This window comes from Gadus chalcogrammus, chromosome 10, assembly GCF_026213295.1.
Source record: "Gadus chalcogrammus isolate NIFS_2021 chromosome 10, NIFS_Gcha_1.0, whole genome shotgun sequence".
Classification (NCBI taxonomy): Eukaryota; Metazoa; Chordata; class Actinopteri; order Gadiformes; family Gadidae; genus Gadus; species Gadus chalcogrammus.
The window spans coordinates 19,290,506-19,314,428 of record NC_079421.1 but is presented as its reverse complement, the minus strand read 5'-3'; the positions used below and the strand labels follow the sequence as shown (position 1 = coordinate 19,314,428).

The following is a 23,923-nucleotide window of genomic DNA, read 5'->3' as shown; positions in this document are numbered from 1 at the left end:
AGGGCAGGGCTGATGGATTCTGGGAGTACCAACCCCAGCTGAGATGTTCGGCAGCAGTCCTAGGATGTTGTTATATATATATATATATATATATACTGACGTTCAAAATTTGGGGTCACCCAGGAAATTCGATTTTTTTTCCATGAAAACTTTCATTCAACAGTTTTCAGCTGTGCTAACATAATTGCACAAGGGTTTTCTAATCATCAATTAGCCTTTTAAAACGATTAGCTAAACAATGTACCATTAGAACACAGGAGCGATGATTGCTGGAAATGGGCCTCTGTACATTTCATCATTTACCACATTAACAATTCAACAAAAGTTGAATAGAAGGTTTTTCTATTTTAGTTAGGAAACTGAATGCACATATCATAGCAATTCTGCCTTGCCAATTGGCCTTACCCAAATCTTACGTTTGGGTAAGGCTGCTCAAGACAGAAATGAAAGACATACACATTATAGATATTTGATGTTTAATGCCACATGTCACCACTAGGTGGGCCCGTTTACCTTGGCAGCCCTGCCTTGCCCTCCCGTTGCACCTGGTGGAATTTCCACAAACTGAAAGATTAACATTGTTTTGTCTCATTGCTCTGTCTCATTTGTTTAACAGTCAAAGGACACGTGCAGTAATAACCTATTATTAGTTGAGATGTCATTGAAAACGTTTTTAAGGGACTACAACATTGTGGTTTTGTAACTCGTCTGAAGCGTTGATGAAGGTTAAAAAGATTGATAGATAAGCAGATTGATTGTTGCAATAGAAATAGGCCTAATACTGTAGATAGATGGATAGATGGATAGATGGATAGATGGATAGATGGATAGATGGATAGATGGATAGATGGATAGATGGATAGATGGATAGATGGATAGATAGATAGATAGATAGATAGATAGGCAATAAAGGATGTAATGCATATATTTTCAGCAAAGTACAAAGGTTAAGGAATATTATTCATTTAAAGATTTTATTATACAATATTTACATTATGGCCATCTCTCTCCCTATCACCCTCCCTCTCCCTGGCCCTGCTGAAATGGCCATGTTTACTTCATGTTGACATGGCAAATATTTTAGGGTGCAATAGCCGTGATTCATATGTACACAAGGTCTCCCAACGTTGTGTTTGTCTTTAAACTTCTTCCAAATCGTGTATATAAGCCATGCTCGGAACAAGACGATCATTCACTGCCTTATTCCTTTTGTATGAGTTTGACCAGAGGAAAATCGGGAGATGAAGGAACTTTTGTTTTATACTGGAGAGATCCCTCGACGGATTTAAAGGACATTTGGACAGAGAGGGCGATTTTCCCTGATTTGATTTAGCTGGGTTGTTCAACAATCCAGCTGACTGAATGTCTGAGTGACCTGAAGAAAACAGTGCTGCTTGTTTCTTCGCCTGTTTTTGATTTTATGCGGTTAATCGATTTTTGTTCTTTTACCAAAAAGGGGATCTGATCTGAACTGGTGTGCGTTAAATAGGAATTCCATGTGAGGAGACGTTGAATTAAAGTCTTTACTCTTTCGTGAAAAATGGCAGGATTTACCTTATTTTTCTCCTGACCTCTAAAACCAGAAGGACACTGAAGAGAGTGACGGGTGCACGGGGCTGCTGATTTGAGGACATCATCTCATCCTTTCCATCAGCTGTGTGCGTGTGTCGGGAGTGTGTCAGCGTGTTTACCCATAACAGAGGGCACGGCTGCGTGGGCCCAGGTCTTACCTGTAGCATGGGGCTGTGACGACCCTACCGTTTACTAAACAGCCCAGGAGCCCTCTGTTTTGGTCAATACAGGACGTTTGCGTCCGTCTAGTGTGTGTGCGCGTGTGTCTGTCCTTGAGCTTACGTGTCATTGTGCAATTGTGTCCTATTCTGGGTATATGGACCCTTTCTCGTCTGTGTGTGGGTGTGGGTGAATGAGGGTGTGTGTGTGTGTGACTGTGTGTGTGTGTATGTGTTTTTTGGGGTGATTGACATCCATTTTTTCCAAATGAAACATTCTAAAAAACGAAAGGTTGGCACTTTAGTCTGCGGTTACACACACACTCACATATTCCTTCCATAACAAATTAAGCAAGGTTCATTATTATTTCAGGACTTATCCCCTCACCCCTACATGCACACCCACACAAACACACCCCAGCCACGGCACTTGAGTTTGAGTTTACATTATAAACACATGCACAGGCATACCCTGTGTTGAACAAATTTCTGCACATACAAACACCTACACCAATGTGTGTGTGTGAGTGTGTGTGTGTGTGTGTGGGTGTGTGGAGCCACGAGCCAGGCGGCAGGTGGAGGATTTATAGATTTTAATGTCATCATTCTGTTTGTGATAATTCCCCAATGCTCCATTCTGACTGATCGGTTTGGGCTTTGTTTAACTACAGCAAAGCTAATGCATTCATGAATTTATGCAGCACATAATTTGCCCTAGACTCTATGAAAAACTTGTACTGACATGGGTAACATTTTTTTTAAAGAAATTAAGCAAATAATTGATGATTAGCTGCTGGAAAAACAATCAACTTTTTATTCAAATACCCAGGAAAATGAGGGAGAGTCCCATGAAAGAAATGTTGGGACGATGACAAGTTTAAGTATCACATTATTTGTGTAGACTTTACCTGAGTAATTACCCTCACTTTCACCGTTAGCTATCTCTATCGGACCCCATCTTTCCCTTCCCCAGAGTGATTAACGGTCACACATTTGCATCAATTTGAGAGTGACTAAATAGATATGGTAGCAGGTTATCTGTGATGTTCATGCAGTGTTGGAGACCTCAGACCAGCCGTGTTTCTCTTGGCAAATTATTCTTTCTTCCAACCCAAATAAAAAGTGTTAGGAAATCTTTCTGAACAATCTTCATTCATGAATGTATATCAATATCTTCCCTGATCTTTGTTTACTTCTCCCTCTTATAAAAGAAAACATCAGTTTTTTCTTCTTCCCTAATTTCTTTCTTTCTTTCTTTCTTTCTTTCTTTCTTTCTTTCTTTCTTTCTTTCTTTCTTTCTTTCTTTCTTTCTTTCTTTCTTTCTTTCTTTCTTTCTTTCTAACTTTAATCTGCTCATCTTGTGCTCTGGTACTATTTCTGCCTTAATGAGATTATCTTTTAGTGATAACATCGTTGATGCCACTTGTGCGGGAAACCCACAACTGATACATTTTGCGAGGGTAAAGTCAGTAAAGAGAAAGGTTATTTGCATGAACATTTGGCACCACCTCAATTTGTTGATTGATTTGACTTCTAAGGTTTACAATATGACCAGGAGGCAAGGCCTTTCCACACAGTTAAATCAGAAAGCATCACAGCAGGATCTTAGGAATATAATTTGCAAAATCATCAACGATTTGGATAATTCAGTTATGCAAATGTTGAAAGGTCGACCTCTTTCCCTCCAACCCCCAAGTAATTCCACAGATTATCAAGAATGTTAAATTCAACTTAAACTAATTTAATGCATCAGACAAAAATGTGTGTGTGTGTGTGTGTGTGTGTGTGTGTGTGTGTGTGTGTGTGTGTGTGTGTGTGTGTGTGTGTGTGTGTGTGTGTGTGTGTGTGTGTGTGTGTGTGTGTGTGTGTGTGTGCGTGCGTGCGTGTGTGTCTCTGTGTCTGTGTGTTTTGTGTGTCTTCTCATGTGTGTATGTGTGTGTGGTCACAGGTTTTCAGTGCACATTACTGTTTTTGTGTCTATGTGTGTCTAGGTAGTGGGATTAGTGTGGTCTTTCCACCTTGTTTTCAGTAAACTTCTGTCATGCTGCCTCTGTTTCAGGGTAAATAAAGGCCTGCGGGTATCAGACATCTATCAAAAGTTTAGGTTTACTCTCTTCAGAGAGCAAAAATAACAACCGATGTACAATTTATATCTGAAACCAAATTAAAGTTAACTCCACAAATCCACTTTACATGCTATGGACTGAAGAAGTGACTTCACTCTTTTTGAAAAAAAATCTTCGAACTTGTAACTGTTGGCAAAAAGAGATAAATATGAGGTGTACCACCGTTCCAAAACAGTGTTACAACATACTTTGCTTTTGGCTGTTTCAAAGCACCTGAGGGTACGGAAAGCCAAAAAATGACTTACTTTCACGGCTCTTTTGATACTAGGAGGAAAAACATTCAGTATACAAATAAATATATTATCGAAGAGTGGTTTTAATATGTATATACTGAAAGCATTTGTGTAATTGATGAGAGGATTTAATAAAGAATATAACGGTTTTGCAAGGAATTGACAATTCAATTTGTTAACAAAAAACCAATACCAATTAAGACATGTATTGATGTTGGTTGAAGAAGGTATATGTATAGGCAACCAAGCATGCAATGTCACAGTCAATCATTCCTTTGCCCATTTCTTTGAAAGTACTCATGGATGGCAATCAACACCATTTAACAATACAGTATTCACAGCAACACCTTCCCTTTTCCCTATATATTGAGGTTTTTCCATCTTACAGTTGTCTCTCTTTATTCAATGTCTTATCTGAGCTAGCAATGTGAGTATAGAGGTGGTGGTGGCATAATCTCGGTGAAAGGACTTGTTGGGAGCCAGTTTGAGAATCCTCATCGTTTAGCAGAAGCAGTTAACCATCCACCAGAGGAGGCTCAGGTTACTCGGACTGTCATACGGGTTATACCCATTCTCCACATTCTCTTGTCATTAAAATTTCTTTAATTGTTTGTGTGAGTGGGGGTGTGTGTTTTTCACGTATGTCTGTGTATAAGTGTAGCTGAGTTCCATCTATCAGTCCTAAAATGATATTGATACTGGGCAAAATTAAAATTAAAATGAAATCAAAGCTTTAGAGTTCCAGAACATTTTTTAATAATATCAAAAACACACAGTGTATACAATACTTTGCCATTTTGTACAAGTAAATCACCCCCAAATCCAACAATATAAATGTGTAGTCAATGTTAAAAAACACATACATATTTACAGACAAAATCCATCCGTTTTTTCGATAAGATTGTTAGATTGTATATCATGTATTGATTGCATATCGAATTAGTGATTGGTAGCAACGCTGACGTGTTTTCCTTGTTAGTCGTACCATGTTAACTACCTTGCAATCATGCCTACATTTTCCCATAGGTGTTGAATAACATCTTTATGCTAGATCAAAAGCAGAGAGCAGAAACGTTGGAATGGTACAATGTCAGCAAGAGCACTGGTTTAATAATGAGTCAGATCTGATGCAAACAAGCTTGTGTCAGAATAAAAAAGATGATTTAAGACCAGATAATCAGGTTGCCTGGGATTTTTGAGCGTGTCCTTTGTATGGTCTAGAAGCTGATTCAGCCTTTCCTATGGGAAACACAAGGTTCACACCCTGCTGTCTCACGCTATAGTGAACTCAACTGTCTCAGTCAGCGCAAAAAAAACACAACCTGACACACAAACAAGACAAAAATGTTTGCCCAAGGTGTGTGTTTTTTTCATCTGCTAAACATGCATTTGTTTCTCCTGGTTAAATGCCTAAAACACAATTTACCTAAAGGTGAATAATCGAGAGAGTCAACGGTGAATCGAAGTCGCTCCAGTAACCTGATATCCCTGCTCCATGTCTTCTCAAACCTCGGTGCCCTCGCGTGGGTAGAGGATTCCCGCTGAACCCAGCCCCGGGTAGAAATGCCCATTGAACTGACTGAGGATGGGACTGCTGTACCCGAGGGAAGAGTGAGTGGGGGAGGACGTCAGTGCGGGGGGCACTGGCAGCGCGGCGGCCCACTCCGACGGCCCTGAGCCGGCAGAGTAGCCACCAAAGACCCCGGACGACGCCGCCCTTTGAGGCCCCTCCATGGACAGGTTGAGCTGCAGCGGCCGGGGGAGGCCGTCACCCCCCAGCTCGTTGACCGCCATGGCGGAGACCCCCGTCATCTCTGACAGGAAGCTGCTCAAACACGGCGTGGTGGGGCCTGAGGACGAAGGGGAAGGGATTCGGTCCGGGCTGTCGGACATATCGAGAGAAGAGTTTCCGGAATGTTTGGGGCTGTCACGCCCGCTGTCAACCGACTCGGACGCCCCTGAGCCCCCCTCGGCTGAGAGAGTGTCCGACTTCCTCTTCCTCTTGCGACGGAAATTTCCATTGTCAAACATCTTTTCACAGTTGGGGTCCAGTGTCCAGTAGTTGCCTTTGCCTGTGACGTCAGAAGAGCATCAAAATTGGATTAGATCAAACAAACATGGCACATCCGATGTAACATAACAGACATGTACCGGGAAAAGGACATACACAGACACGTATTGGGAATACACGTGTGAATTGCATTGTCAATTAAAAGACATTCGTTGGATAAAAATGAATCTAAATATTAATTGTGTTTATTGAGTTTATAGAGTTATTACCTGGATCATCCTCATCTCTGGGCACCTTCTTGAAGCAGTCGTTGAGCGACAGGTTGTGTCTGATTGAGTTCTGCCAGCCCGCCTTGCTCTTGTTGTAGAAGGGGAAGTTGTCCGCCACGTACTGGTAGATCTGACTCAGGGTCAGCCTCCTGTCCGGGGCTCCGTGGATGGCCATGGCGATCAGAGCAGAGTAGGAGTACGGCGGTCGCACCAGCTTCATCAGGTCCTCTTGAGAAGGCAGGGAGAACCAGCTCAGCTCCCCCCCCGGGCCTCCCGCCCCGTTGGGGCCCAGGTAGGGCCGCTGCATGCCGTAGTGTTGAGGCACAAACGGGGGCCCGGGGTTCCCCGGCGGGCCAGTGGCGGCCAGGTAAGGCGTTGTGTTGATCCCGGGGCCGTTGAACCAGAGGTAAGGGTTTGGGGAAGACGCGGCATAGTCGCCGAGGTCGTAGGCGGAAGGAGTGGTGCGCTGAGGGCTCGGCAGTGAGGGAGGAGGGTAGTAACAGTCACTGTACATGCTGAGTTCTGGGGGCTCCTGGCCCAGGTTTGGGAACTGGGGGCCACAACGCGGAGGAGACTGGCCCTGGGTCTCGAATGAAGACATCAAGACAGAGTTTGCACCCACCAATTCTTTCTTTTTTTTTTACTTTACCCTGGGTGGTCCTTTGTTTGTGTTTCAATCTCTAATGCCTTGAATTACAGAAGTCTCCTTTTTTTCTGATCCAAAAGGAAGGTCTTAGAAAGTCTTCTGTGCAATGTCTAAAAGTAGCCTATCTTCTCAAGGCTACAGCGTTTACAGAGCTCACTAATCTCCTCGAGCTCTCTGACTCCCTTGAAATGTGTTGCCTCTTTGTCGTTGTTTTAAGTCTGAGAGGTCACCTGTCACACCTGCTTTATCTCCTTCCCATGAAACACCCCCTCACTCATTTGATTGGTTGTTTCCTCAGGTTAGCAAGTCTTTTTTTCTTCCTTTTTTTTTCTTTGTCAGCAAGTTCCTCATTTAGTCACTTTTAATTACGAAATTTTCCATTATTACTGTTACCCTTTCTGAAGTAGATATTGAGGTGGAAATAGTATGATAATACAATAACATCATACTAACATCATACAATAACACCTACATAGAATTATAAATATAGACGAGGATTCCATACTCCTAGATATCCATTGTCCATGATTATCATGTGAACTATTGTGGTCACACTAAAATAAAATAATTGAGCCTAAATAAATAGGCACATAAATAAATACATTCAATTTGTATTCTGTCAAGTGCTGCCTCACGCGACGCTTAAATGTCTGACTGGCGCGAAAATGTGCATACGATGTTTACTCAATACGTCATTCATTTCAAGTGACGACTTCACGTTTGCATTGCAAAGAAGCCTTTTCGTCGGTTATTAATGGTAAGTAATTTGTTTATCTAATATATATATATTAATTTGAGTGCTGTTAGGCGGTAAACCTAACAATGAACTAAATATAAGCCAGCTAGTCATCATAATTCGACCATGATACTTTAAAGGAAGCATTTAATAAGCGCCCCACTGCCAGTAGAAAGTTAGCTGAAGTTAGCACTTCCAAAAGGTGTCTTCATCCCTGGCGTCGATTGCGGGTAAGATTAAACATTAGTTTATTAGTTAGTTTGCGTTAATTAGACCTTTCGGTTTGTAGATGTGCGATTCACCTTCCTCCACCGAGCGGCAGCAGGGTGACTACAAAGACATGCTGGAGCTCAACAAGAATTCAGAGAGAATGATTGAAGACGTTGAGAACATATCAGGTTAGAAACTTGTCAACCGTCACGGAGGACGTTAATGTAACGTCTGCTTTCATTATATTTATATTGTTTTAACATGTGTATATATATATATATATATATATATATATATATATATATATATATATATATATATATATATATACACATATGAATATATTGTATTTTATGACACATTTATCCCTGCATACTGACTGATGCAGATACATAATGCATACAATCAATGTATATCCATGTAGTAGGCTATACAACACATTAACCTTGGCTGTTCTCTGTGAACACGCAGTGCAGTTAACCTGGATGGCCTATGACATGGTGGTCCAGCGGACCAGCCCAGAACAAGGGGATATGATGCTGAGGCTCCAAGACGCTTATAAGAGATGCAAAGCTTTTATCTGTAGGGAAGAAGATGACTCAGAGTTGAACAAGGAGCCCCAAGAAGACAAGTGAACCCATCTGAAACCACATTGCCCTTAAAGGGATGATCCGATGGTTATATTTTGTTTGGGATTTCAGAAGGGACAATAGTTTGGGCTAAATAAAGATATTCACTGTTACACTGTGTTATGTTGTTGACCAGTAGTGTTCCATGTTAATCTTAACCAGTAATGTTTTCCTGTCATGGTGACCAATGTTCTTCATTTCAAATATCTTACTTGGTGGTGCATGTTGTGTTGCCAAGCCCGAAGGTCGACCGTGTTGATAGCATAAACAGCAGTTTACGGCTGCCGCTGCACTTGCATGAGATATATGTTTTTGTGAAATGAATAATAACAATAAAAAAAATGTACTCCTATGGCTTCAGATAATTACTTTCGCTCTTTAGGCAGCATAGCAGATAGCACACACCATTTTATATATGACGTTTTTGGTTGTATATGTAGTGCAAAGATCTATACTGCATGAGCACAAGCAATTATTGTTGGACATAGAGTCAATTTGGCTATCAAGGGAATTCCATGTGTTAATATTGGTTTTTTATCCCAGATGGAAACCTCAGTGATGAGCAAAGAGGATAATTGCTTTCCTGATTCCACCGATTTTGAGGACCTCCTTGGTAGACTCGACTCCCTACACGGGGACATGACCCGACTGGCCTGTATGTGAGTGATCATCCTGGACCCTTGTCCTAACTTCAACTGACCCCATAGTTTATGTTGCGTGTGCTAGTGAAGTTCTTTGATAAAGAGCAATGTGCATACAGATGCAAAGCCCAAAATACCTTTCATGCCAACGCAATATTTGTAATCGTGCATTGCTTTGTTAATGATACTGTTGGGATCATTTAAACATTTGGATGCATGGGGATTTCACATACAGTTCCCCCTGCAGCGAATATTTCTAACCAAGATGATCGCTTGGTGAACAACGACAATGGATTTTGCCAAGTGTGTCAATTAAGGTTAAAGAGTCATCTTTGTACTTTGTTTCAATTAGCTTGGGTTCCGCTGAAGGCTGTATTTCAGAATAGTTTGTCCATGAAAAACACATAAGATATGAAAGGCATGTAGTGACACAGGTTATCTAAACTTCATACTGATTCATGATAAAATATTTCAGTTTAATGAGCTGCAATTTACAAATGTTATATTATTAGGCTACATACTTTTTAACAAAGACAAAATAACTAAAATCACTGCTTATTAACTTTCACTCTTTCCTGCTAGCACGAATGCACCTGAGTGCATTTTGAAAGTGAACGCTCTTCTTTTTGTGTCTACAGTGCAGACGGAGCTCAGGCAGTGTGATTTGATTGTGCATTTCGGCCACCCAGGCAAGATGGCAACTCTGAAAAGATTAGATGCAGGACAGATTCCACCGAGTCCAGCCTTTACCCCTGAAGAATAATAATAAATGGTGTGTAATCTGTGTATCTACAAGAATACGTTTTTTGTTGGTTTTGGTCAGAATTCCAATAAGACAATAACCTTTACACGTGTAAATGAGCTCAGATTCATGACTGATCTGTCGGAGAGTGTGACCGTTCATTCAGATTTAATTAAACAGGAAAACTGCGGCATATAAAAACCACGGAAAGACCGATTTGACCTCTACTGCCATGTTTAACCCGAGGCACAATATGTCATTTTTGGATTTGATCTTATGAACTATACAAAACAAAATTAAAGGGAGAAAGGAAACATCTGCATTGTTATGAGATTGCCTCACTGACTCTTTGATCATGGAGTAAAGTTTGCCTTTGCTACTGATAATAAAATTGTAGACATTGTATTAATCAGGGCAATAGGTGCACAGCTGCTCACACAATTCGTAATTTAAAATGTAAAACCTAATATAAAGGTGGAAACCAAAGATGACTCAAACAAGGCCCTTGTCCACGGTTCACTGACTATGCGTCTTTCATCACTCAAAGTTTGGAGCTCCACACAGAGTGTGGACTGTGTGTCCAAATCATTTTTCCCCTGTTGGCCTACTAACAAGTTTACGGTCCCATCGCAAAGAGTCACATGACGCAACACAGAGACAATAATGGAGACTTTGCGCACCTCTGAAAAGTTAACCCTCTGCAAGCAAAATGCCAAAACAGCACAGTGCAGTAAAAGTGAGGAGTGGGATCTCAAATGAAACAGCAATCCATGCGGCCCTTGTTAATCACGCTAAGATCAGCTTTGTGTACACAGTAGGCCTACTGAACTTTACTAATTTGGATCCATATCATCACCTACGAACGTGTCAAAACCGATATAACTGGTTGCAGCTGTCCTCTGTTATTATTTAAAATGAAATAACAATGTTTATTAACTGCCCAACGGTTTTGCAAATATACCTGGAAAAAATATGAGGCATAGAAATGTAAACCCTTTGTTATACAACACTGCCACCTTCTGTCACAGGAAAGCAGTTGCCTATTATACGGCGAATAGAGCCTAGTGCCTGGCGGCAGAAATTACATCTTATTAAGTTTAGACTTTTATGACACTCGAGTCAAATCAAACCACATCACTAAAACATGTTAACAGCAAATTACTCGGATCTTGTTGGTTTTGTACACTATGTTTCATTCAAGCGTCTCTGTCTATCTGTGTGAGTGGTTGTTGACACATTTACGTGTTTTTTATGTGCGTGGGTATGTCTATGTAACTTACATAGCCTAGATTACAATGTTATAGCTCTTCTGAGGCAAAGTGTGATTAATACTTTGCATCTATAGCCTACTCCTGTACGCTTGACATGCTCGACACTTGACCAATATCATTGTAAAGCAGAAATGTATTGTTTTACATCGTTTCTCCATTGTCATTGACCAGCCCTACTGGACTGTAGCCTACACAACATGTGTAGCCTATAGGCCTACACAACATGTGTAGCCTATAGGCCTACTTCACCTTTTTCTCACTGGGATCACCTCTTTAGAGACGCTAACCAGGCAAAAACAATACAAAACTTCCACTCATGTAAAAACAAAAGAAAGACAAAGTCTCACACTTTTATGCGCAAATTCATTTAAAATGTTACGGCCCTATAAATGTTTACATATTTCAATATAACAGCATATATAGGAACTAGTAGGCAATTTAGAAAATGCACGTGTGATCTGCTTTATAAATGTCTTGATAGTTCAGGCGTTGAATGGATTAAGTTCTGAATCGTTTCCCCTTCATGGTAAGAAACGGGGCCGCCCTCTTCTGGACTTGCCCGAAAGTGCAAGGAGCATTGTTTTCTACATGCACTGTTGTTTTATATTTTTTATAGTTATATTTTAACTGATTTTTTAAATCTAACTGTTCATTGGTTTGGGTTAATTGTTATGACTTGCAAAACCAACATGAAATATTGTGTTTTTGACATGATATGACAAGTTATATAGCAATATAACATTTATAATATTTCCATAAAGAAAGTCAGACCAGGATGAATAGCACTTCATGTTGATGACATTGATGACATTAAAATTAATGTTTTTGTAATCCATAAAGGCAAATTGTGTCACATGACGGAGTGTCTGCATAGTTTATAATCAGTGAGTGAGCTCCCTCCATGGGCTGTTTTTGACTTTCCACTGTGACAGTGATCAATTTGTATATCAGGATCATCCTAATACTATGGTTGCTGTACCACTTAGCTGCTCTGCTTTGATTGTTCTCAACCCGATAAGTCCCTTTAAAATGCAGTTACCCTATTTCTGGGGCCTATTAGTGGCATATATTTATGTTTTCCTAAACATTACATGATGCCTAATATCACAGGGATGGGAGGTGTGTTTGGAGTCTGATCATTTATTATGCTTCTTTCCCATGTGTGGCTGACATAAACATAACATAAACATCTTCCCAGCCCAGTGCAAGGAGGACTCTGGTATCTCACACCCGAGTGACAGTGGGAGGGTAAGAAGGACCATCACCCCAATCTCCCACTGAGACCCCCAGGCCTGTCTGCGTGAATACAGGGGTCCTCTTGGGGGGTCCTGGTGGAAGATCGTCCTCCCCCATGCATGCCTCTTTCCTGGGAAAAACAACAAAAAGAAAGCTATGAAAAGTGCTGGTGGTGTTTTAAGGTGTCATGGAAATATAACTTCACAGGAGGTTTGCTTAGGTAATACTGAAACTGTACATTTAAAGGAAAAGCTTATATTCTGCGAGAAATTTGAACATCAATACAAGAAACCTGATATGAAACTTTTACAAAATGTTTTCAACTTATCAAATATGATGTAATGTGTGTGTGTGTGTGTGTGTGTGTGTGTGTGTGTGTGTGTGTGTGTGTGTGTGTGTGTGTGTGTGTGTGTGTGTGTGTGTGTGTGTGTGTGTGTGTGTGCGTGTGTGCGTGCGTGCGTGCGTGCGTGCGTGTGTGTGTGTGTGTGTGTTTTGGTGGGAAAGATGTTGGTGGAGTTCAATTAAGAAACAATATGGCTCCGATATGGTGCTGTAGCTTGTGACCATTAGTCAAAGACCGAGACAAAGAGGTTACCAGCTTTCTGCTATCTCTGGGCCTTAATTAGAGCACAGCAGGAAGCATGGGAAACATGCGCTGCTAACTTCACGCACTCGCGCACTCTTCGGTCTTTGTGTGCGTCTACGCGCGCGCGTGTGTGTGTGTGTGTCTGTGTGGGTGTAAATGTGTGTTGTAATGGAACCTTGCCCTTTAAATCACATGGAGCTCTTTCTTTGGCTGTTTGAACAGATTATCACAATTAAAAAGTATTTTTTGCGTGCTATCTGGTTTGATTTGACATTTAATTTAAGATTAAATACAGTTTAATTCGCCTTTTTTTGGGCAGTTTCTATGTCGCAGCACCTGACAGTTGCATTGCTTATTTAGTGAATCAGTGTGCCCTTGTTTATTCTTTCATTTTTCGACGTAGGAATATCTCTTTTGTTTAATGCACTTTCTGCCAGTCGCTTCAGACAAACGCGTCTGCGTAATGTTAACAATACAAAAAGTTCGACCCACCAGCCCCCACGTGAGTCAGATCTCCGCCCCGTCCGCCGCAGGCATGGACCCCCTGATGAAGCCCATGGTATCACTCATTTAGTTGGAATCCTGGCAGATTTATGACGTGTCAAGCTGAGAGGGAGATTCTAGACGTGGGCAAGCAATGGGAAAAAGTGGTCGGAAACAAATGATCCCCCAGAGAAGTGTCTAGTTGCGTTACCGTCTTCCCGCCTAAATTGGGAGGTAATTTAACGTCAGGGTAAATGCATAGCATTTCGTTCGACGTTTTCGTACATTATCCAGTCTTTTTATATTCCGGATGGATGCGATCCCCTGCTATCTCGATCGATAACCGGGGGTTAGTTAGCTGTTAGGTTCTGTCAAAGGTACGCCCCTTTACTTTAAGACATTGTTGTTATGTAGGCCTATGTCCTTTGTCCTATGAGGTGTTACAAAGAAAATGGAGCTTGGAGTCTCTCGGCATCATCGCGGATTACTAAATGCGTAATTAAGCAGTGCTATGCTTCTCTAATTTGTCCTTCACAGGTTGGCAATACGCTATTAGAATGGGATCGACGCAGGTTATCAAAGTGTTAGCAACAGGAACATGGCTGGATAAACACTTGAGTTAGGTGTGAACTTCACCGCGTTGCCTACCTAATCCCCTTGTGTGTATTCAAAGGGGAATGCACCACCTGGGATGTGGTGGTGTTGCACCGTCTGGAATGTTCTGACCCCAGCCTGTTTAGGGAATAGTTTTCAACCCCTAAAGTGAGGAATACTCTTAAAAGACGTGTAAACATAATAGCATAAAGTACGATTTATTATATAAAGAAGGACACAATACATAAATAGCATGGCATTAAAGACACACATTGAAGACGAAATGAAAGTGCGGTATAATATAATTGAAGATGCAATCTTTTGGCCTACTCTGGTCATAACAGAAAACCCTTTATTCATTGTCTCTCCTTGGGTGCGCGGTGTCTCTTCCTGAAGCCCTGCGCGGGTGCGCCCTCTCTCTTGGCGCACACGTGTTTGACGATGACCTGAGAGCAGTCCTCGCAGTTCACCTTACAACACCACTGGAATTTACAGTTACAGCTGCTGGCGACCTCCGTGCGCCGCTCCTCCACTCTCAGCCCGCAGTCGTGGCACAGTCTGCGGCAGCTTCTGCGCTCCCACTGGGTAAGGCCGTTCCCGTGCTGCAGACACTCGCGGCCCTCGGTGCCGTGGAGCCCCAGGGTGACGTTCTTCATGCAGTAGTCTGGTGAGTCTTCCAGGTAGATGAGCTCCGTCTGGGCAATGTCCTTGAACGCGTCCGCGATGGCGCCTCGGTTGTCCGCGTTATTGGCCGCGCGCATGCGCCTTTTGTCCATCTCTAGTTTCTGAGCACGGTCGTGTTTCTCTTTGAGGTAGAGGCCCACGTCCCTGAAGTCGGACAGCTGCGTCCAGCACGTTTTGACGCTGCAGCTCTCGGACATGCCATGGCATCTGCAGATCCGCTTCATCGTGGCCTTCACTGCCTGTTATGATGAAGGCATTCAGTGGGTCAAAGAAATATTGAATACAAATGCTTAACCCGACTGGTCAATCAACGTTGTCAGAATAACAATTGCGCAGGCCCTTATTACGCGCGGAGCCAAGTCTCACCTTCCGTCCGGCTTCGTTGTTGTGGAGGTTGACGGCGGCCCTGGAGTCTTGTCCGGTCTCTTGAGTATCCACATACTGTTTTGAAATCCTCTCACCAAAGTCCACGTTATCGCTACAACCACCCCACAGCCAGCCACGACCTCCTGCAAAACCAGAAAGAAGTAAGGGCGTTTAGTAAGGGCACATGTATGCGCAAAGTGGTCACGCCACCAGGGTTAATATCTACATCAAATACTGTGTCCGATTCTTACCCATTTTTCCATTCTTGGAGACATCGCAGCCACAATTCCCGAGGTCGCCCAGACTGCAGTTTCGCGTTAGTGTGTACATGACACCTGCTGCACTGATGGCATGGACGAAAGATGTCTCTCTCGTCGCTGTTAAAAAATAACCAGAAGACCTTCAGAACTGGGAATGTCCAAATTTGCAATATAATCTAATAATTGATCGCATAGACTACGAGATTATATTTGAACACATTTGGATGACTTTTTGTTCTGAAGGCTTCATTTACAGCACACTGAGATAAATTGGGTTAAAGTGTCCCATTAGAGGAGCTGTTTAAGAGGCTTACCGCTTCGCATTCCCCTGAGCTGGACGGCGCTGTCAGGGCAGTTCCATCGTTCCCAGGCGAACTGATGTTTGCACTCCTCAATTCCGTCCCGTGTGCCCATCTGCACGCTCGTGGCATAGTTCAGAAATGCCTACATAAAAAAGGCAACAGTTAAGTGTGTCCCTTAATCGGCTTCATCCAAAATGGTAATGTGAGATTTCCGGAAAAATAAAATATTTTTTTTTACCTTAGGTCCTGTCATGAGTAAGCTATTTGCGACCCTTAAGAGAGGAAGATGTTGAAAAACAGTTAGAAAATATAAAACAAAGATGTACCCACATTAATTTCCAAATGTATGATAGTGAAGATGTATTCAACTTACCAAGCATTGGCTGCAAAACCCTTGAAGTGGATAATAACCAGTAGCCAAAGCAATGAATAAACCATTTTGTATCCTCAGTGCTTGCCGCAAAAACGAGGACTGGCCTTTCTTGCGCCTGCGTTGGGACGCTTCCTCCTTTTATTTTGAATGGGAGGATAAATGAAGACTCTGTTCTGTGTTTCCGTCTTCCGAGGAGGCTGATTGGGCCCTGGGATCAGGAAACGCCTTTTGCGATCTTCAAAGGCTGGCATTACGCGACAGTTTACTTTTGACCCCGAGGCTGGGTGACACTAGCCATACGATTAATGACTTAATCCCGCGACGTCCCGCAGAGGCTAAGAACCATGACACCCGCTCACAATATACAAACGGAGTCACACATGCAAAGCCCCCGTCCTTCCCCTGCCGAACAAGTAGCCTCGAACACAGGCGAATAAATTATTACAATATTTATTTTGGGATACAGAATAGGCTACTATGCGTTTTACAATAAAAATAGATGATTTTTTAACACGTCAATGTCAACAATAGAAGAAACCTCAAACTAAAACATGAACTCATGTTGCAAGTGTAAGAGTTGAGTCTATAACCTGTTTGGGTCCTCGATCAAGTGGAAACGAGCTCAAATGGGTTTTGCGCCATTCTGAATAAGTGCATTGAAATATTTACAGACATGTATAAAGTAGTTACGGTAACACAGTGTTCATTATAAACGAATTGCATTTGATTCATGAACTGCAGTGAACTATACTTATACAGGTATAGCCACTAATGCCTGCGCCCGTGGTGTCTCCGTTTGGTTTTATTGTGGGGCTTGCGTCCTCTTTCTCTACGCGCGCAGTAATATTTGGTGACAGTCTGTGTGCATCTCTCGCACTTTACAGTGCAGCACCAGTGGAATTTACAGTTGCAGCTGCTGACCATCTCGACGCGCTTCTCCACCACTCGCAGGCCGCACTCGTTGCACAGTCGGCGGCAGCTCCGTCGTTCCCACCGCGTCATGTTCTTGTCTCCCTTGACGCACTCGCGGCCCTCGGTGCCCTGCAGGCCCAGGCTCAGGTTCTTGGAGCAGTAGTTCGGAGAGTCCTCCAGATAAATCAGTTCTGTGCGGCGGATGCCGCTGAAGGCGTCGTTGAGGGCGCCCCGGTTGTCCGCGCTGTTACCAGCTCTCATGCGCCTCTTGTCCATCTGTAGTTTTTTGGCCTGCTCGTGCTTCTCCTTCAGGTAGCTGCCGACGCTCCTGAAGTCGGGCAGCTGCATCCAGCAGGTCTGGATACTGCAGCTCCCCGACACGCCATGGCACTTACAGGCTCTCCTCATGGTGGCTTTGATGGCCTGCAACAATATTACAAAAGTCAATATCTCCGATACTCTTATTTTTAGTGTCATGCAATGCAGGATAATCAATATGTATATATTTTTTACAATATAGATATGTATTCTTTATAACCATACCAATCTTCCAGCTTCGTTGTTATGCAGGTTGACAGCTGCTCGTGAATCGTGGCCATTTTCCAGTGCGTCAACAAACTGTTTGGAAATCTTCTCTCCAAACATAACGTTGTCACTGCAACCTCCCCAAATCCATCCCCTCCCACCTGGCAATAAAAAATAAAAATAAAGTTAAAGCTGCTATTCCAGAGCCGTTGCATGGGTCAAAATTGGGCATTTGTAATAATTAGATAATAAGTCATTGTGTTTTATAAACGGTCTCGTCCAATCTTCACTGGCTTACCCATTTGCCCTATTTTGGAATCGTCACAACCACAGTTGTCAAAGTCCCCCATGCTGCAGTTCTTCGTCAATGTGTACATGACTCCTGCTGCGCTGATGGCGTGGACATAAGACGTCTCCCTCGTTGCTATATTGAAGAAGCCAAATACATTTGTCATTTTCACTTAGATCAACTCTGTAAGACTACCAAAAATATGCGCATTCCGTGTGCGTAACCTGTGCGTAAAAACACAAGCCCAATCCTATCCACTGTTTCGTCGTTATATTATGTTTAAAAAAAACTGTATTGGGCGCATTATCTTACCACTGCGAAGGCCGGTATGCGTTGACAACTGCAAGGCGCTCTCTGGGCAATTCCACCTGTCCCATCCAAACTGATGTTTGCACTCCTGTATTCCACTCTGTGCACCCATTTGCACGCTGCTGGCATACGTCAGAAAAGCCTTAACAAACAAAGCATGATATTAGTTGTTGACCAACAAACAAAGGATACAAATGTTTTGTTGACCATCTGTACGGTCAGTATATACCCTAGCTGTATGTCTATAATTCACCTTTGGTCCCGTCATGAGGAAGTTGTTCGCTGACCTGGATAATAAACATAAAAAATACGTTAAGTCAAACATTTCCACATCCAAAAAGTGCATGCGTTCAAAGTTGTTGTTTTTTTGGGGGGGGGGGGGGGGGAGTCTACATACCAGGCGGAGGCAAGCAGAACGTGATAGCACATGGATATAATGAAGGTTTTTATCAGATAAGATCCCATCGTTCCAAGATGTCCTGGTATAGTATCCTAAGTGGGCGCGACGCGATCAGAGTTGGCGACTGTTGTGGTGAAGACTAGGGCAGGATGATATTTATACCGTCTGCCGCGTCGATTGACAGATTTTTTCCCCCTGCTGGTCACGTTGCTTTGTGAAAATGGCCCAGGGTGATGGCCGTGTCTTGCTAACAAACAGGAGACGTCTAGGCATGAATGCACTTCAAAGACTGGCCACAGACAGCCAACCAGCCTTGCATTTGTTCACCTGTCATTCCCAGGCTTCCCCCCCTCCTTCGTTCACTTTCCCACGAATTCCAAAACTAACAATACAGTAAATGAACCAAATCAAATGTTTTTAAACACTTTTCATCAAGTTTGCAAGCAGATCATTGTTCTGAACGTTTATGACCATTCATGTAGGCCTATGTAGGCCTATTCCGTTTTTAATATTCCGTTCAGATGAGCAGCGGTATGGGAAGCGGCCCTCGGGGCCCCACGGGGACTACAAAGCCAGCAGGCTCTTTCAGCAGCTCAATATATAGTCATGTAAATACTGTATCACACGTCGGCGACATTGACATGGCCATGGCAATAGAGGATAATAGATGTTTCCTCTGGAAACAACTAGGTGTGAAACTTGCGGGAATTTACGACAGTGAAACAAACCAATACAATATGATACGTGGGAAATATTCAACGTTATATTGCGCTCTTCTTTGGGATTACTCGCTCAGCAATGGCAACGTGACGGTAAGGGATCGCCTCTCACTCATTTAATATTAAAGTAGCCTTTACATATTAATTTGAGCATTGTGATACCACTGTCAAATTGCTAAAATGATTAATCATAATCAGCACATCATGTTGAATTAAACGGCACATTTAAAATCCCAAATAAACTACTCAAAACTCTTAATAGACAATTTGACCAATTCTGTATAGGCCATTGAGCGATGTCCTTAACACAACAGCTCTTAATGTGAGGATGATCCCGATTTATAAATTAATCCCATTCATTCGACAATTTGCCTGAAACCCATAGGCTCAACGCCTAAATCTACCTGGGAAATAATAAAGAGTGATCACATTGCAATCCTAATCCCACAGAACTGGAAGAACTATTCAATGGGGACCTTAACTCTTTAGGGGACAGTTAGGGGCCAGCGACCTGTGAACAATGATCTACCGATTGGGCGTGATTCCTCATGATTGTTAGAGATCCATAAACATCGAAACTGCTGTGATCCAAATGATTCACGTGCAGTAGCTAATTAATTGCTAAAGCCTATATCACTATTATTATCGATAAATTAACAAATCATTCACCATAAGTGCATAATGCATAGCCTATATTAATAAAAACATAAACGATAGGCTAGCCTACTGCTCGTCATCATGACTAGCCCATAACCAATAATACCATTTATAATAATAATAATAATATAATAATAATAATAATCAGGCTTTTAATAATTTCAGTTGGGTCTTACTCGTATGAATGAGTTTTGGAAATCATTCTTTCACAATTCGACCGGAGGACTCGCATATAGGCCTATTGTCTGCATGAAAATATCAAATTTTTAGCAATAGGTCCTTCCAACAATGTTATAGGGCTTTACGAACTTTTTGGATTTATATGAAATATCCAATATAGTGCCAAACGCATGGACTCCGTCAGCTACTTTAGTCAGGTCCGTACGTTTATTCTGACAGTTTATTATGGTCCACACATGTGTATTCAACTGCAGCCGTCGACGTAAAATCGACTTCAAACGCGCACATAGACCTAACATCCTATCTACTTAAAATACCATGGAGTAAAATGCGCGTTCAAGGCATTTGGGAGACATTAAGCCGTGCACGGTGGGGGGAGTGGTGATTTAGGGCTTCTCGAGGTGAGATAAATAAAGCAATAAAAGGAGAGAAGGTGAAAAAAGTCACAGTCTGCCGACGGGTGACAGGATTGGCGACGCCAGTGCTTTGTTTAGCTCTACGTGTATAAGCGTAGGGTTTTTATTCTGGTAGACTGGGCCCAGGATATGATTTTAAGGGCTATGTAAGCAACCATCCCATTACGATTTGGAACAAGACCTGTAAATTGCGTCTATCATTTATAAACCACAGTGCCCGTTTAAATGATTACCCTAAAAGCCTAAAGAGGTGAGGAGAGTTAGATGTTATAACTGCTTTAAACATCCCCTCTCTGTCCCTCTTTCTGCCCAAATCGGCATTTTTTTAAATGTTATAATCAGCCTAATAGAATAAGACTGATTACAACATTATTTTGGTTGTTGTTTTTTCCTGTATTTATGCTGTGTAAATAAAAATTGCCATGAAAATGAAATGGATTATTATTATAATGCAAGTTATAGCTTTATATAAGGTGAAGGAGGGTTGGACATTGAGTCAAAAAATAATTTATGATCATTCTAATTGGAGGCTATAGCTTGTATAATCAAACATTAAAGGATATTTAAATGATTTATGGTAGACATTGTTACACACAATATGGACGCCAGTCACTGGTAATTCCAATCATTTACATTTATTTCATAAATAAAATCAAAGTAAAAAGTTGATTATGAAAACACCCCGCATGATTAGCATCAGATTGTTTCCCCCCCCCCGACCCCTGCCCCCATCCTGCATGCCTGCCTGGCTCTGTACACTACGTCACCACACCCCATCCTACTTTGGCCACCTCACTTCCTACTTTGGCCACATCACTTCCTGGTCTGGCTGCATTACTTCCTGGTTTGGCTGCAACACTTCCTGGTTTGGCAATATAGGATACATGTTAGCAAAAGGCTAACCCAGAACGGAAGACAGGCACCCAGGCTCTTAGGTCCTCCCCTCCCCCCCCCCCCCCCCCCCCCCCCCCCCTTGATGAAAATAGGGGCCCTCCGAAGATGCTGAGCACCACTACAGCACCTCGGGGTTCCCCATAGCACGCTTATCAGAAGATTACATGAGGGAATTATTTTTGTAATACTAAATAATCAAAGGAAAGTGCATTTTTTTTTTGCTTCGTCATCTCTGCCTCAGGCCGGAACTTGTGCTTCCAGGTCAGGGTGTTGCGTCTCCTTTTCGCTCCTGCTCGATGGCTGGGGGAGAGGAGAGGGAGGGAGGGAGAGAGGAGGGAGGTAGGGAGGGAGGGAGGGAGAGAGGAATAGGGAGAGCGATTAGTTTGTGCATGCTCTGTGGGTGTGTGCAGTGCAGCTGTCAGGGGTAGACTACTTTCTGATCTGTAAGGGATGCCTAGATGATCTGGTGTATTGCGGGGGGGCGCGCACTGCAGTTGTGTACATTAGGTTTGACGTTGCTGAATTGCAGTGTGCTCTGCCGACGGCAGTGGATGTGACATACACACTAACACACGCACCAACGCACACCTGCATACATAATAGCAACTCACTCTCTTTGGTGGGCAGAGGGTTTTTCTCTTTTGTCTCCGTCTTCTTCAGCTTTGTCTTGTCAAAGCTGGAGATCTCAGTCATATCGGGCTTATCGGACATCTTGGCTTTAGGGAAGAGAAGCATAAGGACCGTTTATCACTGGGCTGGGCTTGCCTCTCAAGAGACATGCTGCAAATACAAAATGTCCGGAGCGTTCCTCTCACCTACGCCCCTGTTAGATGAAGGGTTATTGTACAAATGTAGAATACAAAATCGATGAAAAAATATCTGAAATCTTGATTGGCCAATTGTGACCATATGTTTTGCATATATATATATTTACATATATATATTATACATGAATGTGTTGTATTTGATGACACATTTATCCCTGCATACTGACTAAGGGAGTGGCTGACAGAATGGGGTAGCTCCCATCCCCCCGCTAGAGGATATTTATATTTATATATATATATATATATATATAAATACATTTATATATATATCCCTATATGTATCTCCCTAACGTGTGCACATACCATGCATCCAGACATGTCTGGGTGCATGCTGCCATGCTGCCACCCCCCTTTGTTGCCACCCCCCCCCCCCCCCCCCTCCTGAGGCGAGTCTGGCTCAGGCTTTGTTCTCCTGCTCAGCTCAGCCTCTCCTTCTGCATCCAGCCCTGCAGCCTCCTGGACCCGTACAGCACCGCTACCCCATCTGGAGCCACTGCAGTCCTTTTCCTTTTTTTCCCCAGATGGTACCATCTCCATTCCCCATCCCCATCCCAATCCCCAAGCCCCAGCCCCAATCCCCAAGCCCCAGCCCCAGCCCCAAGCCCAGCCTTTTGTCCACCCACTGTTTTGTTGTGAGCAGCCCCATGCAGTATGTTATTGACAAATTGTCATCTTGACGCGGATGAATGAAAATCTTTCGCTGTAAATGTACTCCAGCCTGCAGTTCCTTTCTTTGTGAACGGTTATAATGTAAGCATATATGAATGTGCTGAGCTCATGGCTCATTATATATTCAAGTAACATCCCCCCAAGGAGAGGAATTCTGCCACACGAACATACATTTATCAAGATAGAAATGAGCTGGCCTGACAACGAGCCACGCCAAGATGTCTGAAATACATCCCATGGTTCATTACACTGACTCATTAAACCGACCGATATTACACCATAATCCTTCTCATCTTCATCACCACCACCATCATGAACGGTACATGTCATTTGCTCGTGCTGCTCCAGCCACACCCAACCCATCCTTTGTTGCTGAGCACCAGAGGGGAAGATAATCACACAGAAATGGAGGGAGAGGTAGACAGACTGACAAACAGATAGCTTGAGAGAAAGGCATACTATACATATATATATATTGTATATATATATCTGCACAGGGAGAAAGAGAGACATAGAGACAGAGAGAGAAGGAGCGAGAGAGAAATGTAGAAAACAAGGCAGATAAATCAGGCCTTACCGGTGATTTCCACAGAGCTGAGGGAGAGCGTCCACACGTGAAGCGAGCCAGGCGGTGAGTGTGCAGGAGGAGGGAGGGCTCAGCGTTATGGAGGAGAGAGGGAGAGAGAGAGAGACTGGTGGTGTGCGCGCACGCCTGCTTTTTGCACCAGGGTGTGGCCTTAAGAGGAGGAGGAGGAGGAGGAGGAGGAGGAGGAGGAGGGGGTGTCAGAAGAGAGAGAGAGAGAGAGAGAGAGAGAGAGAGAGAGAGAGAGAGAGAGAGAGAGAGAGAGAGAGAGAGAGAGAGAGAGAAAGCTTAGTCAGTGCTGCTTCCATTCCTCTTGTCAATATTCCTCGTTATTTCTGCCCCTGCAGGGTTAACGGCCTGGGGGAAAGCGTGACCAACAGACAACAGCTGCGCTGCTTGCTTGGTTGGTTGGGGA

The 23,923-nt window shown here is 43.0% G+C and overlaps 5 protein-coding genes across 5 annotated transcripts; 1 reads left to right on the top strand and 4 right to left on the bottom strand.

Moving 5' to 3' along the window:
• Positions 1-4,335: 4,335 nt before the first annotated feature.
• foxi3b (forkhead box I3b) lies at positions 4,336-7,232 on the bottom strand. The gene is made up of 2 exons (XM_056600618.1): positions 6,370-7,232; positions 4,336-6,161 (listed from the first exon to the last, which is right to left on the bottom strand). The coding sequence occupies exons 1-2, from the start codon at positions 6,968-6,970 to the stop codon at positions 5,593-5,595; spliced, it is 1,170 nt and encodes a 389-aa protein (XP_056456593.1). The 5' UTR covers positions 6,971-7,232; the 3' UTR covers positions 4,336-5,592.
• Positions 7,233-7,698: 466 nt separating this feature from the next.
• syce3 (synaptonemal complex central element protein 3) lies at positions 7,699-9,091 on the top strand. The gene is made up of 3 exons (XM_056601013.1): positions 7,699-7,772; positions 8,041-8,149; positions 8,433-9,091. Exons 1-3 carry the CDS (start codon positions 7,770-7,772, stop codon positions 8,594-8,596), a joined length of 276 nt encoding a protein of 91 aa, XP_056456988.1. The 5' UTR covers positions 7,699-7,769; the 3' UTR covers positions 8,597-9,091.
• A 5,295-nt stretch (positions 9,092-14,386) lies between these two features.
• Positions 14,387-16,020, bottom strand: LOC130390700 (protein Wnt-8a-like). The gene is made up of 5 exons (XM_056600795.1): positions 15,994-16,020; positions 15,768-15,897; positions 15,445-15,570; positions 15,194-15,336; positions 14,387-15,066 (listed from the first exon to the last, which is right to left on the bottom strand). Exons 1-5 carry the CDS (start codon positions 16,006-16,008, stop codon positions 14,500-14,502), a joined length of 981 nt encoding a protein of 326 aa, XP_056456770.1. The 5' UTR covers positions 16,009-16,020; the 3' UTR covers positions 14,387-14,499.
• An 876-nt stretch (positions 16,021-16,896) lies between these two features.
• Positions 16,897-18,631, bottom strand: LOC130390741 (protein Wnt-8a-like). The gene is made up of 6 exons (XM_056600852.1): positions 18,561-18,631; positions 18,417-18,450; positions 18,167-18,305; positions 17,864-17,989; positions 17,584-17,726; positions 16,897-17,463 (listed from the first exon to the last, which is right to left on the bottom strand). The coding sequence occupies exons 1-6, from the start codon at positions 18,626-18,628 to the stop codon at positions 16,897-16,899; spliced, it is 1,077 nt and encodes a 358-aa protein (XP_056456827.1). The 5' UTR covers positions 18,629-18,631.
• A 2,877-nt stretch (positions 18,632-21,508) lies between these two features.
• tmsb2 (thymosin beta 2) lies at positions 21,509-23,654 on the bottom strand. The gene is made up of 3 exons (XM_056600705.1): positions 23,503-23,654; positions 22,041-22,145; positions 21,509-21,729 (listed from the first exon to the last, which is right to left on the bottom strand). The coding sequence occupies exons 2-3, from the start codon at positions 22,138-22,140 to the stop codon at positions 21,692-21,694; spliced, it is 138 nt and encodes a 45-aa protein (XP_056456680.1). The 5' UTR covers positions 22,141-22,145; positions 23,503-23,654; the 3' UTR covers positions 21,509-21,691.
• Positions 23,655-23,923: the final 269 nt, after the last annotated feature.